Source organism: Meles meles, chromosome 1 (genome assembly GCF_922984935.1).
Source record: "Meles meles chromosome 1, mMelMel3.1 paternal haplotype, whole genome shotgun sequence".
NCBI classification, from domain to species: Eukaryota; Metazoa; Chordata; class Mammalia; order Carnivora; family Mustelidae; genus Meles; species Meles meles.
In genome coordinates this window covers 210473213-210488166 of record NC_060066.1, presented here as the reverse complement: position 1 = coordinate 210488166, position 14954 = coordinate 210473213, and the positions used below count along the sequence as shown (strand labels likewise).

Here is a 14954-nt window from a genome sequence, read left to right as displayed (position 1 = left end):
AGCCCGATGCGGGGCTCGATCCCAGGACCCTGGGATCATGACCCGAGCTGAAGGCAGAGGCTTTAACCCACTGAGCCACCCAGGCGCCCCGGGTATTCAGTTTTGTCAAACGTTTCCCTCCATCTATTGACACGATCGTCTGTTTTTTTCTTTTTTTATTCTGTGCGTATGCTGAATTATGTTGATTGACTTTCAAATGTTAAACCAGTCTCTCATTCCTGGGACATACCTTGTTTGGTCATGAAGTATAATCCTTTTTGTATATTGCTGGATTTGAGTTGCAATAGGATTCTTATCCCTTTTAATCCCTGATATATCCCAGAGCCTAGAAAACACCCTTAAACAGAACAATTGTACAATAAATATGTGCTGAATAAATGAATTAATCAAACATCTTCCTCCATGTGGGGGTCAAAGGTTGTGCCCATTTCAACATTTTGGCAAAATATCCGCCCTTCCCTCTGAAAATGTCTCAGGGGTGCCTGGATGGCTTGGTAGGTTAAAGCCTTTGCCTTTGGCTCAGGTCATGATCCCAGGGTCCTGGGCTCTCTGCTCAGTGGGGAGCCTGCTTCTACCTCTCTCTCTGCCTGCCTCTCTGCCTACCTGTGATCTCTGCCTGTCAAATAAATAAACAAAATCTTTATTTTTTTTTTTTAATATTTTATTTATTTAACAGACAGAAATCACAACTAGGCAGAGAGACAGGCAGAGAGAGAGGAGGAAGCAGGCTCCCTGCAGGGCAGAGAGCCCGATGTGGGGCTCGATCCCAGGACCCCGGGATCATGACCTGAGCCGAAGGCAGAGGCTTTAACCCACTGAGCCACCCAGGCGCCCCAATAAACAAAATCTTTAAAAAAGAAAAGAAAATGTTGTCCCAGTCTTCAGTCCCACCAACACATTGCCAGGGGATGAATGCTGGTGCTGCTGCTCACTGGCTTTACAGAAAAGCTGGTTGTTGAGCTGGTCTCAGAGGAGGTCCAGCGGAGGAAGGGGGCATCCTAGGCAACAGCATGTTCCAAAGCACAGAGGCATGAAAGATCATTGCATCAGCCACTAACTAGCTGTGCGACCTTGGGCAAATCTGTCCTGCTTATCCATCAAACGAGAAAGAAAACAGCAGGGCTGCCAAACATTGAGTATCCAACGAGATAATACATGTGAAAGACCTTGGAAAAACTCTAACATGAAGGCAGCATGACCATTAGCAAGGAGGTGGGGAGGCTTGTACTTGTGTCCAGCACAGCCCAGACTAGCTTAGCAAAAGCAGGCAAGAGGCTGGGTGCTGCCATTGGCGTTAGAAGCCTTGGTCCCAGCCTCAGATACCTCCATGAGAGCAGCCAGTAGGTAGGGCTCTGCTCCAAGGATGGCATCTCCCTGGGATAGAACCCTGCCCAGATGGGAGAGGTTCCCTCCTGGTTAATGGGGTCCTGTTCCTCTCTCTTCCTTCTATTCATGCCTCATAAGTCATCTTCAGCTAAAACCAACTCTGACTTCGCCAGCAGCTAAAGCAAAGGATACGGGAGATCTAGGAAACACAAATAAACTGACTTTTTTTTTTCCCCTTTCTGTGCTTTCTGTCCTTCCTTTTCTCTTATTTTCCCCATATCATGGAGCACTAGTGTGCCTTTCCCCCTTTCTGAGCTTGGGAATAATGGTTTTAATATGGAGTATTCATCGTGTTTGTGTTTTGGATGACTGCGTCTAAGAGCTGTTTTTAAAGAGTCCCAGCAATCAAATACCCAGCTCTTGGGTTTGCACACAATTTCCCTTCTGCTTAAGCTCTCTTTGTGTTTACACACCAGACATCTAGAAGCTTGGTCTGGTCAAGGTACTGCTTTTAGCAGCTCTGGAGATTGAAAACACAGTGCTAAAAAAAAAAAAAAAGAAAGAAAGAAAAAGAAAACACAGTGCTGGTATATTCTGTATCTTGTGCTCTTGGAGAAGGGGTGGAAGAGGGTGGGGGGGGGGATGACAGACTAAGGGGTAAAGGGGTTTCCTGTGAGAGCAGGCATATTTTTTGCTACAAAGTAGGTGAGAGGCATGAAAACTTCCAGCAGCAGTAAGGGCAGGAACGCAGAGAAGGAGATGGCTTTGGGAGAATTTCAGGAGATGGAAGTGCCTGGTGAGTGTTGGGTTACTGAGAAAAAGGGGGGTAGGGGGTGGAGTCCACGGTAACTGCAAGTTTCTGGTGTTAGTGGCCGTGCAGATGGTGGTGTCACTACCAGAGCAGGAAATACAACAGCCTGGACAGGTGTGGGGAAGGGGAAGAATGGAAAGATGAATTCAGTTCGGGACATTTATTCATTACTCTCTTGGGCATTCCTAGCGGCAGGTACCTTGCCGGGGAGCAGCCAGAAATAGAAGAAACAAGATCCCGGCTCTCCTAAAGTTTACACTCTAGGAGGTAAAAGGTCAGCTTAAAGGAGTAAGTCAGCCAAGAACTGCAGAAGCCTGTGTGAGTAAATTAAATGGAGTCATGTGATCGCGGGCTGCAGGGCGGCCAGGAAGGCCTGGCAGACCTGGAGGTAAGATGCCAGGCTGGGTTTGACGGCGACCTAAGGCCATGCAAGGGGAGAAGCGGCTTGAGCTCAGAAGTCTGGGCCGCACGTGATCAGAAAGGGTAGACCACAGAAAAAAAAGAAATACCCAACGGTATACTAGGGGTACACGGGCTGGGGGTGGCATGCTGGGCTGTGCTGGTCCCGTGTTTTCCCTCGGCTGGATGTCGAGTACAGAGCTGTAAGCTGCAATACGTAATTGCTAAGCCCTTTGCACATCATATCACAGAAACTAAACTGAACTTAAAATAGACTAGAAAACGGGAGGCAAGTGCCGGCCCCGGGTCTCCCTAGCTTTTGGCAAGTCCGCGCTCTCGGCTCGGAACGGGAATCTGGCAGCCTCGGCCGGTTTTCACTCGCGGCGCATTGACCCAAGCCGGCCCCGCCCAGCCGTGCGCCCGGAGCCGACGCCCGCCCACACCGCGCAGTCGCCCCGCCCACGTCCGACGCCGGCCAATGGGCGCGCGGAATCCGGGCCCACACCCCCGCCGCGTGCGGCCCCGGGCTCGCGCAGCCGCGTGACGACACGGCCCGGCCCCCGCCACGTGACGGCCGCGCGCCGGACTCCGGCTGGTGTTGGGCTCGCGCCGCAGAGGCCGGTGAGGAGCCGGCGGCCACGCCGCAGAGGGCGCAAGGCGAGGGCGCAGGGTGTCGGGGCGCGCGCGCATGGAGGCGGCGCCGGTAGCCGCTTGAGGGCAGCGGGGCGAGCGGAGCGGGCCTTCTTGCGCATCCCTCGAGCCACCTCGCGCTCGCGGCACCCGGCGGCGGCGGGCCGCGGAGCCGGCGCGGCCATGGCGACGGGCACCCAGCAGAAGGAGAACACGCTGCTTCACCTCTTCGCCGGCGGGTGAGCGTCCCGGCCGGACCCCGCGCACCCCGCTCCCCCACCCCGCGCCCTCGGGCGCCGCGGCCGGTTACCCGCCCTCCCCCGGGCCGGAGCGCCGACTCCCGGAGGAGGAAGTCTCCGAGGTGTGGGGAGGCCCCGGGGGGCGCGGGCCTTCCCCGCCCGGGGCCGCATCTCCCGAGGGTGGTTACCCGCGTTCCCACGCGCATTCCGCTCCCGCGGGATCTCCTGCTTTTTCTCCTTCTGAACAGTTAGAGGCTGGTGTGACGAGGGTCACTCGGGGGCAGTCCTGCCTGGCCACTGTGGCACGGTCCGCCCCGCATCCTCCTAGCTGGCGGCCCTGGTCGTGCTGCACTCGCTGTCCTGCCTGGGTTGTGCTCGGGGGCCTCTTCCCGAAGGCCCTGGGAGGCCCGGTGGATGCTGGAGGTTGGCGGGGGTGGGGGGGTGGGGGGGGGGGCGCCCGGGACTTCCTCAGGGTAGCGCAGCGGCGAGTTCAGACAGTCTAGAGGGCTGCAGGGGTCGGACATCCGCAGGGGCCTGGAAAGTGCTGGCGAACCGTGATGCTGGCCAGCAAGCAACCTGTGGGAGGGCAACTGGGGGGTCGAGGGGGGTGGAATGAGGTCAGGAAGCTGTGTTCGAATGCTTCTTGGGCCGCCTCGGTGGCTCAGTCGGTTAAGCATCTGCCTTCCGGTCGGGTCATGATCCCAGAGTCCTAGAATCGAGCCCCACACTGGGCTCCCTGCTCAGTGGGGAACCTTTGCTTCTCCCTCACAGCCTACCTGCTTCTGCGTGCTTGCTCGCTCCCTCGGGCCTCTTTCTGTCTCTTCCTGTATCTGTCAGATAGATAAATAAAATCTTTAAAAAAAGGAAAAAATGCTTCTCACCTGCTAGTGGACGCATGCACCGTAAGGTGTATCCTGTTTTTGAGAGCTGCATTTTTTGGGTCATCATGCTCCTGATATTTTTCAGTGGCCGCAACGCATTGTTAGGGAGATGGAGTGGTAGGGGGTTCAGGAACAGAGCTGATTTTTTGTTTCTTCACAAAGTAGTAGTGAAAATTAGTATTAGTAATTTTTTTTTTTTTTTAATACAGCCAGTGGGTTTGGTTCCTTTTGGAGTTCCAGACATTTTGTCTTGTTTGAGGACCTCACAAGCTTGGCATAGCAATTTTTCAGTGTAGACATTCTGCATAAAATAGAAGTTATTCTGGATTATCATCTTGACTTGGATATTAGATGCACCTTGGACGGAGGTATGTTCCTTACTACAAATGAGTAATGGTTGAGAACTTACCTGCAAAATAACTACGATGAAAGTGTTTGTACTTCTTACTGTATGTGACCACCCACTCTGTTTCTCCAACTAAAAAAATTTTGGTTCTTCGTACATAAGGAGAATTTCTCATTCATTTCTTCCCTGTGGTTCCTTCTTCATCTTTTCACTTTAACTCCCAGTGTTTCCTGAAAGTCACAGAGGAGGGGGGAGCATTCCTAATAAATTAATACAGTGTATTAACTGGTCATTCTGGGGGAATTTTAAACAAGTTGCCCATGTTTAAGTCATTTCTCAAGCCTAGGAGGGTAACTTAAAAATGATACTACATGATTTTGATTTCATGTTGTTAGTGAGGTGGGCTTTTAAAAAGTCCTTTGCATTCCAGACTGGGAAGAGTTACCTGCTTTGGGGCAGCCTCTGTGAGGTTTGCTGCATAATCCGTTTCCCTGTCTTCGTGAATCTCCCTACCCGCCCTTCACAGTGCCCTCTGGCTGCTAATTCTCCTACCGAGCTGCAGCGTCTTAAATTGTGATGGAGGAAGGCGGCAGTAGCCGGCAGAAGTCTACTTAGAATGTAGAGGGTTTATTAGGGTGGTGCCTGAAGCCATTGTATCTAACAGGTTCCTTCTTCAGCAGCTGCTCAGAAGTCCTTCCAGATACTCCGGAAAGAAAATAAATCTTCGAACAGGATGCTTTCAGAGTAACTGATTGCATTTTGGTTCATTCCCACTAGCTTAAAATATATTCCTTCCATTTCTTTTAGGAAAGAGCATTAAAAGGAGCTAAGTATTGAGTGCTTATTATTTCATAGAGTTAAAATCAGTAAACCCAGTGGTCCCCCCTGGTCCGATGGGAGATGCACTGCTTTGCTCTAAGTAGCTAGTTTCTGCTGTTATTAAACTGGCATCTTTCCAGAAAACTGAAATCCCCGGTCTTTGAAAAGTTAGAGCCCTTTGTGTGTAAATTTGTCACATTTCTACTGTTTGTTGGATAGCCATGGGAAATTAACATCAAACAGGTTTAATGCTATCACTAATTAGTGATACTGAATAATTATTTTTATCAGCTATAAGAGGCTTAGGAAGCATTGAAAATTAATTTTAGAGCCTGGGAAATAAAAACTACATCCCAAACAACTCATAGTCTTCTAAATTTTTTGGATTTTTTTTTTTTTTAAGACAGTTTCTTGGGCTCTTTGCAAAAGCAGAAATATTCCTTTGCTCTCTAGTAGTTATCTTTTTAACACTATTACGCTTGAAGAAGAGAAGTGGATGAAGAACCACCCACAAACCAACACAAAACAAGGCACTTTATTTTTTTAAAGATTTTATTTATTTGACAGAGGTCACAAGTAGGCGGGGGGGGGGGGGGGAAGGGGGGAAGCACACTCCCTACTGAGCAGAGAGCCCTGATGCGAGGCTCTATCCCAGGACCCTGAGATCATGACCTGAGCTGAAGGCAGAGGCTTAACCCACTGAGGCACCAAGGTGCCCCTAAACAAGGCATTTTAGAAAGGTTATGTGTATGTGTACCAAATATAATTCCATAGCTACTTTAAAATGGGCTCCTATTCTTTAAATTGCTTTATTCTTAGTAATACTTTAAGGGCGACATGATAGTGAATTTTCTTTCTTTTTTTTTTTTTTTAAAGATTTTATTTATTTGACAGACAGAGATCATAGGTAGGCAGAGAGGCAGCCAGAGAGAGAGGAGGGGAAGCAGGCTCCCTGCTGAGCAGAGAGCCCGATGCGGGGCTCGATCCCAGGACCCCGGGACCATGACCCGGGCCGAAGGCAGAGGCTTTAACCCACTGAGCCACCCAGGTGCCCCGATAGTGAATTTTCTCAGTACACCTCCAAGCAGTCCTTACTGTTCAGTGGTTGCAATGAAGAAGGCAAATACAGTTCCAAGCCCAATGACTGGAATGTGGAGTGAGGATGTTATAGTAAATTTATGACAGGGCTACCAGATTTATTCTGATATAATTTCTACTTAATCTCATTTCTGATTTTTTGCCAACGTAAATTACTGGATATCCTTACGTCTACCTGTGTAGTTCTCTGATTACTTTTTTTTTTCCCAAAGATTTTATTTATTTATTTATTTGACAGAGAGGCAGGCAGAGAGGAGGGAGCAGGCTCCCCGCTGAGCAGAGAGCCTGATGCAGGGGATCCCCATGATCCGAGCGGAAGGCAGAGGCCTTAACCCACTGAGCTACCCAGGTGCCCCTTCTCTAATTACTTCTTGAGAATAAACCAGTAAATGACACAGTCGCTGAGTCAGAACACGTTTTTAAGGCTTCCCATACCTCCTGGCACTTCCATAACGAGCTCTGATGGTGTTACTTCTGCATGAGCAAAGCATCATTCACTTCATGTTGGTTTTTAGTATCTTTAGGGACTCTGTTGTTTTCTGCTTTGTTCTCTCCTGTCCCCAAAATCTGGGTAATGTTGTTGTCAAAATAAAAAACATAGTCAAACAGATTTTGTTACTACATAACGAAACCTACTGTCCTCTTCTACTGTTTAGACTCAGTAGGAGAGACACAGAAATCCTCTCAAGTGCCTCTTCTGGTACTAGGACCTTAGGTCTGTTAAGAAAAATCCTTTAACCTTTCTTAGATGTCTCAGGGTTCAGGTAGTACATAGAGTGTTAGTGACCCTGTTCGCTAACGGAACAAGCAGTTACAGCCGGGTGAGAACTTGTAGACATGCTCAGTACCTGCAACAGCTGACCTAAGCTGGCGCTGGGTTGAGGTGAAGGGCCCAGACTATGCTTCAGTGGTGTTTCTAGGCATGATTTTTTTTCTTTCGTCGTCAAATATACTCACAGCTTTTCAAATGTATTTTAGTGGGAACGTATGTCTTTTAAGGTTTTAAAATACATAATCTAAGATATTGTCAGGATGCAGTGTTTCGTGTCCCTGCCTCCATTATGGACTGCTCTCACCTGGTGTATATACTACTACCGTCCTGCGCTTGCCTCCAGGAGTGTAGTCTGGATCAGCTCCTGGTGACTTTGGTGGTGTCAGGCACATGGTCATAGATTTGCCAAGGGACCAAAATACAGAGAAGATGCAAGACTTAATTGGAATCCTTAAAGGAATTTTGGTAAGACAAGAACAGTGTGGACGTGATAGTTTATATAGGGCTTATGTATATCAAGAATATAAGTTAACTTTTATTTCATCGGTGTATTTTTTTTAAAAGGTTTTATTTATTTGTCAGAAAGAGAGATCATGCAGAAGTGGGCAGAGGCAGAGAGAGAAGCAGGATCCCCATGTGGGAATCGATCCCAGGACCCTAGGATCATGACCTGAGCCGAAGGGCATGGTTTAACACACTGAGTCACTCAGGCTTCCCTCATTGGTGTATTTTTTATATGTTGAGAAACATTTTTAAATGCTGTATGGTGTTCGTGTGAGATTCCCACTAGCATTAAGCTTCATGAGAATAGCAGTCATGTCTGTTTTCATCACTCGTACATCTTGAGTACAGTACCACACTTGGTACAGATGCTTAAACAATACTTGTTTAATGATTAACTAAGTGAATAAAAGGTAGTGTGTGTCTTATCTGGGGGTTTAGATTTATGTGGCCTGTTAAATTGTGCCAAATAAAGGGAAGCGGTACTTTGATCATTTATGAATTGTGAACATGGTTCTATAGGAAGATTTGCTGAGACCCTGTTGGCATAAGGTAACATCCAAAGGTAACATTTGGATTTGTGTATTTGTGAAAAATAACAATTCTCTTTAGGTTCGTTAAGTACTAGAGGGCTTTTTTATTTGTTCATAGGGTGCTATTGAAGTGTTCTTTCCAAACGTGGTAGAACATAGGAAGTAGAATCTTAACAGGTGATAAGCTGCATAGAAACTAGGCATTTGGCTTTGACTGAGTAAATACAGACTTTGCATGATCAAAATCCTCTAAGTCCTATGCTAGGTATTCAAATCAGACATTCCAGAAAATTAGAAAGAGGCCCTAGTGTTTTTTCAGGTAGTGACTGCAGAGTTAGCGAATGAAAAGGGGAGTTCCTGAAGACTCCCTAGATTTGGGATCAGGTTGTCTCACAGTGTCATTTGTTGGTGGTAGTTATGTGTAAGCTCTGCATCTGGAAAATAATTTATCACCAGTTGGGTAGCAATTACAACAAAGAGTAGTTCAGTCTTGGCCTTAGTGCCTGAGGTGAGTGAGTTGTGTGTGCATATAGGAAACAGGTTCTTGTTGAAAATGTTTAGTTTTTGAAAGGAGTCCTTATTGACACTCAAGAGTTAAAAGGCAAAAATTCGTGTGCGTAATTACAAGTTTTTGTGTGTCTGGTCGCATGAAGACAAAAGAAATCCAGTGTATATGTTGGAGTAGTGATAGTCCCGCTTTGTTCTGCTATAACCTGGAGGAGAGGAGCCTAACCTGTCGGGGTAGGGGGAGGATATCAAGTAAGGCTTAGGTGGGGAAAGAGAAAAGGTTGAATCCAAGTCTATGTACTAAACACATGACTTCAATTCTGGGCAGAAAAAAAGAGAAAGTGTGGGGAGGGCATTCAGGAATAAGTAGTAAGAGTGGGAAAAGGCACGGAAAAATCCAGGTAATAGATTGTTTAGAAAATTGGGCAAATAGATTCAGAGAGCAACTCTTGTGACTGCTCCCAGACATGTAATTTAATGGCTCGCTGTTCGTGGCCTTTCTTCTGCTCTTCGGTTCAAACCTGTCCCATGGTTTCCCTAAGAGAAATATCCCATAGAGAGTTACCTCTGAACTTTGGCATCAGTGGTTAGAGCAGCATTACCTTAGGAGCAAAATTAACATCCAGGGAGTTTCCTCGTAGCTGTTGGAAACATAGCCTACTAGGTACATGAGTCCTAACTACTTTTTGGAAAATTATTGATAATAGTAAAATTCTGTAAGTGCCTTCTTGGAAAACGAGGGTGTGGATTTTTTATTATTAACTAGGTTCAACTTAGGAGGCTTTTCATATGTAAGTAATAAAAACTAACTTCCAACTGGCTTGATTATTGGCACATATACTTAAAATTCTAGCGAGAACAGGCTTTGGTGAGGGCTTATTTAGATGGCTTGGCACTGTCACTGTGGGACCCCTCATTGATTCCTGTGTTCCAGAAATAGCTGCATGATTCTAAGATTTGTCCCCGCATGGACACAGAATGGTTTCCAGCAGCTCCTAGTGTTTCTCCGGCATTGGAAAGTCTTAAGCCTAATCTGATTGGACCAATTTGGACATGCGCCCATCTCTAAGCTGGTCACTGTTCCCAGGAGATTATTATGCTGTTTATTTTGGGCTGAATCATGTGCCCATCTCTGAACAGATGACATGGCAGCATAGATGGTATTATGTTGGTTAAATGAGTCAGGGTTAAACTGGAAATGGGTTCAAGTGTTACCCAGACTGTATGACTTAAGAAATTGGGGTCTTATTAAGACAGGAGGAAGGGAACGGATGCCGGGGAGGCAGCCCGCAGTGCCCTCCGCATTGGTTGTACTGCCTTCAAATAGATGGACTGTTTTATTGATCGAGAACAGAGGTTCTCAGCCTTGGCCAGATAATTGTTTGGGGAGGGGCAGGGTATTGCTGTGTGGTTTCCTGTGCAGCCCGCGTAGGATGTTTAACGGCAACGCTGGTCTCTGCCCACCAGATCCCAGTACGTCCTCCCCCAGTAGCAGTAACCAGAGCTGTCTCACGCGTGACCACACGTCACTGGGGTGGGAGGCAAAACTGCCGCAGCTGCGAACCGCTGGTCTGGAGTAATGCTCTGCAACTTGGATCATAGGGTCCCGAGATTAAAGTGTTTACGCGTATCTGCATATATATACCCTTTTAATTTTATATGTGTTGTAAAGCATATACGCACAATAGAAATTAAATGGTAAAGATTAGAAGTAAGTTGAAATTTTATTTTTTTCTGTATTTTTTTTCCCTCTATGCCAGTATTCCATTGCGCACGTTAAGACTGTGTCCCCCGCTTTGGAGATTAGTGGTCTGAAATATTGGTATCCAGTCAGACTTGTTTTCCCGACGTGATGTCAGCAAAGTCACCATGTAATCGGATGTTGGGTGGGACTTTTCCTGTTGGCCGTGCATTGGCTGCTGTGGCCCTCAGCTGAACCAAGAGCCTGCCCTAAGTAAGACTGAGGGATGCCAGAATCTGCCTGACTGCCTTTGAGCACCTCACCCCACACTGTACATACAGAGCAGACAGGCTGTATTTGTCAGCACTGTGGCATGTGGAGTGTGGAGAGAGGGTTTTGCTGTCACGGTCCCATACCCTGTTCCTAGTCCCTACTGGTTTGGGCTGGAGATTGAAGGAACGTGGAAGGATGGAAGACTGGTACCTTGCTCTCTGACCAGTGCTTCCTGCAGGCAGAGGCCACTGCATTAGCCCATGCCAGCTGGATGAGAAGGAACAGGTGTGGTGTGCTTAGGGCAGACATGGGAGTGACTTCCACCAAGTGCCAATCTTGCTGCCTCCTGACGGACGTGGAAGAACACTCCAGTGGACCCGTTGGCTTGGTGTCCAGGAGCATGGGGACCAGAGGAAGGAAGGGTACCTCCTAGTGCTATCCACAGGGTTCCCAGCCAAGTGAGGCTGAAGGAAATCGGGGGATGGACTGCTGGTGGGACCAGTATGGGGGTTCCCAGTGAGATTGAACACCACTCCAAAGTTTGCACACCGTCTACACTGAAATCGTCACATTTGCTGAGGCCGTTAACGTAACATACAGCAAGACAGAAACCAGTTACATAAGACCATGTCACTGCTCTGTGTCCTCATGCCCAGAGAACCCTTAAAAGAAGGGAAGAAAAAGAGCAAACCAAGTCCCCTCAAGTCATTCGGCTGGTGGCGCTGGAGGGAAGTTCCAGTTGAGATTTGAGATTGAAGTTTTAGACGGGCCTGAATTTGAAGACCTGGAAGTTACCAGATAACTGTCCATGGTGAGCTCTCCACACAGCGAGAGAGGGAACACAAGCAGGGGGAGTGGGAGAGGGAGAAGCAGGCTTTCCACCGAGCAGGGATCCTGATGGGGGCTCAGTCCCAGGCCCTGAGATCACGACCTGAGTCAAAGGCAGATGCCTAACGACTGAGCCACCCGGGCGCCCCCAAGAAGTGGGGAATTTAGTAGAGGGCAGCCGAATAGCAGAGATGGGGGAGGCCTGGCAGACAGAGCTAATGACTTCTTCTGAATTGAGACTCACAGAAAGCTCAGTTAATGACTACTGCCCAGAGTGAACAGGGGTTTATCTGAGCTGAGTGACCATGGTTAGGAGCCAAGCTAATACTGAAGGTTGTCTTTGTATTGAATTGAGAATTGACAGGAACTTTTGTCTACAAATAATGTAATTTGTTGTAATTGCAAGTGCTTTGGACCTAATATGATTAAATATTAAAATATTAAATATTTTTAGGGGCGCCTGAGTAGCTCAGTGGGTTAAGCCTCTGCCTTCGGCTCAGGTCATGATCTCAGGGTCCTGGGATTGAGCCCCGCATCGGGCTCCCTGCTCAGTGGGGGGCCTGCTTCCCTTCCTCTCTCTGCCTGCCTCTCTGCCTACTTGTGACTTCTGTCAAGTAAATAAATAAATCTTTTAAAAAATATATTTTTAGAAAAACTTGGAAAGCCAATTCAGAGAAGTCCCTATTTCTATGCCTACTCCCAGACTGATGACTGTCTTTTTTTTTTTTTTTTAATATTTTATTTTTCTTTTGAGAGAGAGCGAGCGAGCACAAGCGGTGGGGATGGGCAGTGGGCGAGGGAGAAGCAGGCTCCCCGCTGAACAGAGAGTCCGATGTGGGACTTGATCCCAGGACCCCGAGATCACAACCCGAGCCGAAGGCAGAGGCTCAACCGACTGAGCCACCCAGGCGCCCCTGATGACTGTCTTATACATGCTGGTTCATGAAGAAAGAAAAAGAAGTTGAGCTGAAAGATACTCTAAAAATTCTTCTACGGGACACCTGGGTGGTTCAGTTGGTTAAGCGTCTGCCCTTGCCTGGGGTCGTGATCTGAGAGTCCTGGCATTGAGTTCTGCATCAAACTCCTTGCTTGGCGGGGAGTCCGCTTCTCCCTCTGCCTGCCACTCCCCCTGCTTGTGTGCGTGGTCTCTCTCTCTCTCTCTCTGTGACAAATAAAATCTTTAAAAATAAAAATTCTGCTGTGAAATGTTTTAAATTTCAGGAACAATTTTGTCTGGAAATTGCAGTTTGGTATCAGACCTTCTTCTAATCAGGAATATTTTAGTGACAATGTATCCAATGTAGCTTAATAACTTTAAGTATTTTTTAATGAATTAAATTATTTTTAATGAATTAAAAAATGGCTGAAAATCAATGCCTGTTTCTCATCTAAGGTTTCTAGTAGGTAGGGAGGGGATCGCCTGCTGAAGAGTTACTTCTTACTGCTGGTTAGAGTCGGCAGTGTTTTCCCCATTTTGTCATTTTTTTTTTAATTTTTAATTTTTTTTTTAAGATTTTAATTTATTTATTTGACAGAGAGATCACAAGTAGGCAGAGAGGCAGGCAGAGAGAGGAGGAAGCAGACTCCCCGCCGAGCAGAGAGCCCGATTCGGGGCTTGATCCCAGGACCCTGAGATCACCACCTGAGCCAAAGGCAGAGGCTCAACCCACTGAGCCACCCAGGCGCCCCCCAGTTTGTCATTTCTTATAACACTGAGGCAGCATCACTCTGTCTTGTAGAAGAGGTGCCTGAGAGTGCCTTCATTTGTCCCCTCGTGAGTCTAGAAGGCCAGCTGGGGCCTTTTCACCACCACCACCACCCCAGCTCCTGCCATGGGCCCAGGGTATAGCATAGAAGAGGGTGTGTGGTTGTGAGTGTGGTCTACCAGCCTCAAAGAGCTCACCGACTTGCTATCAGTAGGACGCTTGCTTTGTGGGTCACGCATACTGTCCTGTGGGTCATCCTTTGATCAGTAGCATGCATTTGGTTGATGGTTGGCCAGAGTGAGGAATGTAACTGACATGGGACAAAGCGGAGGTGGATGACCTATGTCGTGTTTGAACTTGTTGACTTTCTTATGAAAGACTACCCAGAAGTCCTGTTCTTTTTCAACAATGTGGAATCATGTTATTGAACATAAATAAATTTCAGATTTTTTTTTAATCTTACTCTGTAGTGTGTGAGTTTTCCACTGTTTTTAAATACTAAGCCTTTTAAACACATGGTTATTTTTCTAATAGGTAAGGGTAATTTTGTGTGAATGGACATGAGTTAGTTTTTATATCTTTTTTTTTTTTTAAGATTTTATTTATTTATTTGGCAGAGAGAGAAACCTCAAGTAGGCAGAGAGGCAGGCGGCAGGGCGGGTGGGGGGGAAGCAGACTCCATGCTGAGCAGAGAGCCTGATGTGGTGCTTGATCCCAGGACCCTGAGATCATGACCTGAGCCGAAGGCAGAGGCTTAACCCACTGAGCCACCCAGGCGCCCCTGTATCCCATTTTCTTTAGACATATTCCAGTGTTTAGCGAATTAACAGACCAGTATTCAGTTTAGGCTCACGAATTTTCCTTGGTGCAGAAGAATACAGAGATTGATTAAGATTTTATTGATTTGAGAGAGAAAGCAAGAGTGTACATGAGCCAGGGGGAGGCAAAGGGAGGGGGAGAAGCAGACTCCCCGTTGAGCAGGGAGCCCCACTCAGCTTGATCCCAGGACCTGAGCCAAAGGTAGACACTTAACTGACTGAGCCACCCAAGCGCTCCAAACACAGAATTTTATTTTATTATTTTTTAAAATATTTTACTTTTTCTTAAGATTTTACACAAGCAGGGGAAGTGGGAGAGGGAGAAGCAGACTCCCCACTGAGCAGGGATCCTGATGCGGGGCTCAATCCCAGGCTCTGAGATCACCACCTGAGTCAAAGGCAGATGCTTAATGACTGAGCCACCTAGGCGCCCCCAAGCACAGAATTTTAAAGGCCTTGTCAAATCAGCTATTTGCCAAGTAGAGGGTGAGTGTAAGTAGTCTTAAGTTAACTAACGACTATCTTTCCAGGGGCGCCTAGGGGACTCAGTGGGTTAAGCCTCTGCGTTCAGCTCAGGTCATGGTCTCAGGGTCCTGGGAAGCCTGCGCATTGGGCTCTCTGCTCAGCAGGAGCCTGCTTCCCCCCTCTCTGCCTGCCTCTCTGCCGACCTCTCTGCCTACTTGTGATCTCTGTCAAATATATAAAATAAAAAAAAAATTTAAAAAAAAAGACCATCTTTCCATTATCCTTCCTAAGAGTATAGTGGGAAGAACATTGAATTTGGGT

General features: G+C 47.3%; 1 protein-coding gene across 1 annotated transcript in view; it reads left to right on the top strand.

Moving 5' to 3' along the window:
- Positions 1-3118: 3118 nt before the first annotated feature.
- SLC25A33 (solute carrier family 25 member 33) overlaps positions 3119-14954 on the top strand; it is a 36553-nt gene continuing 24717 nt past the window's right edge. Inside the window, exon 1 of the mRNA XM_046027493.1 lies at positions 3119-3405. Within this exon, the coding sequence (XP_045883449.1) occupies positions 3350-3405 (56 nt within the window). The 5' untranslated portion in view covers positions 3119-3349. The remainder of the gene's footprint in view (positions 3406-14954) is intronic.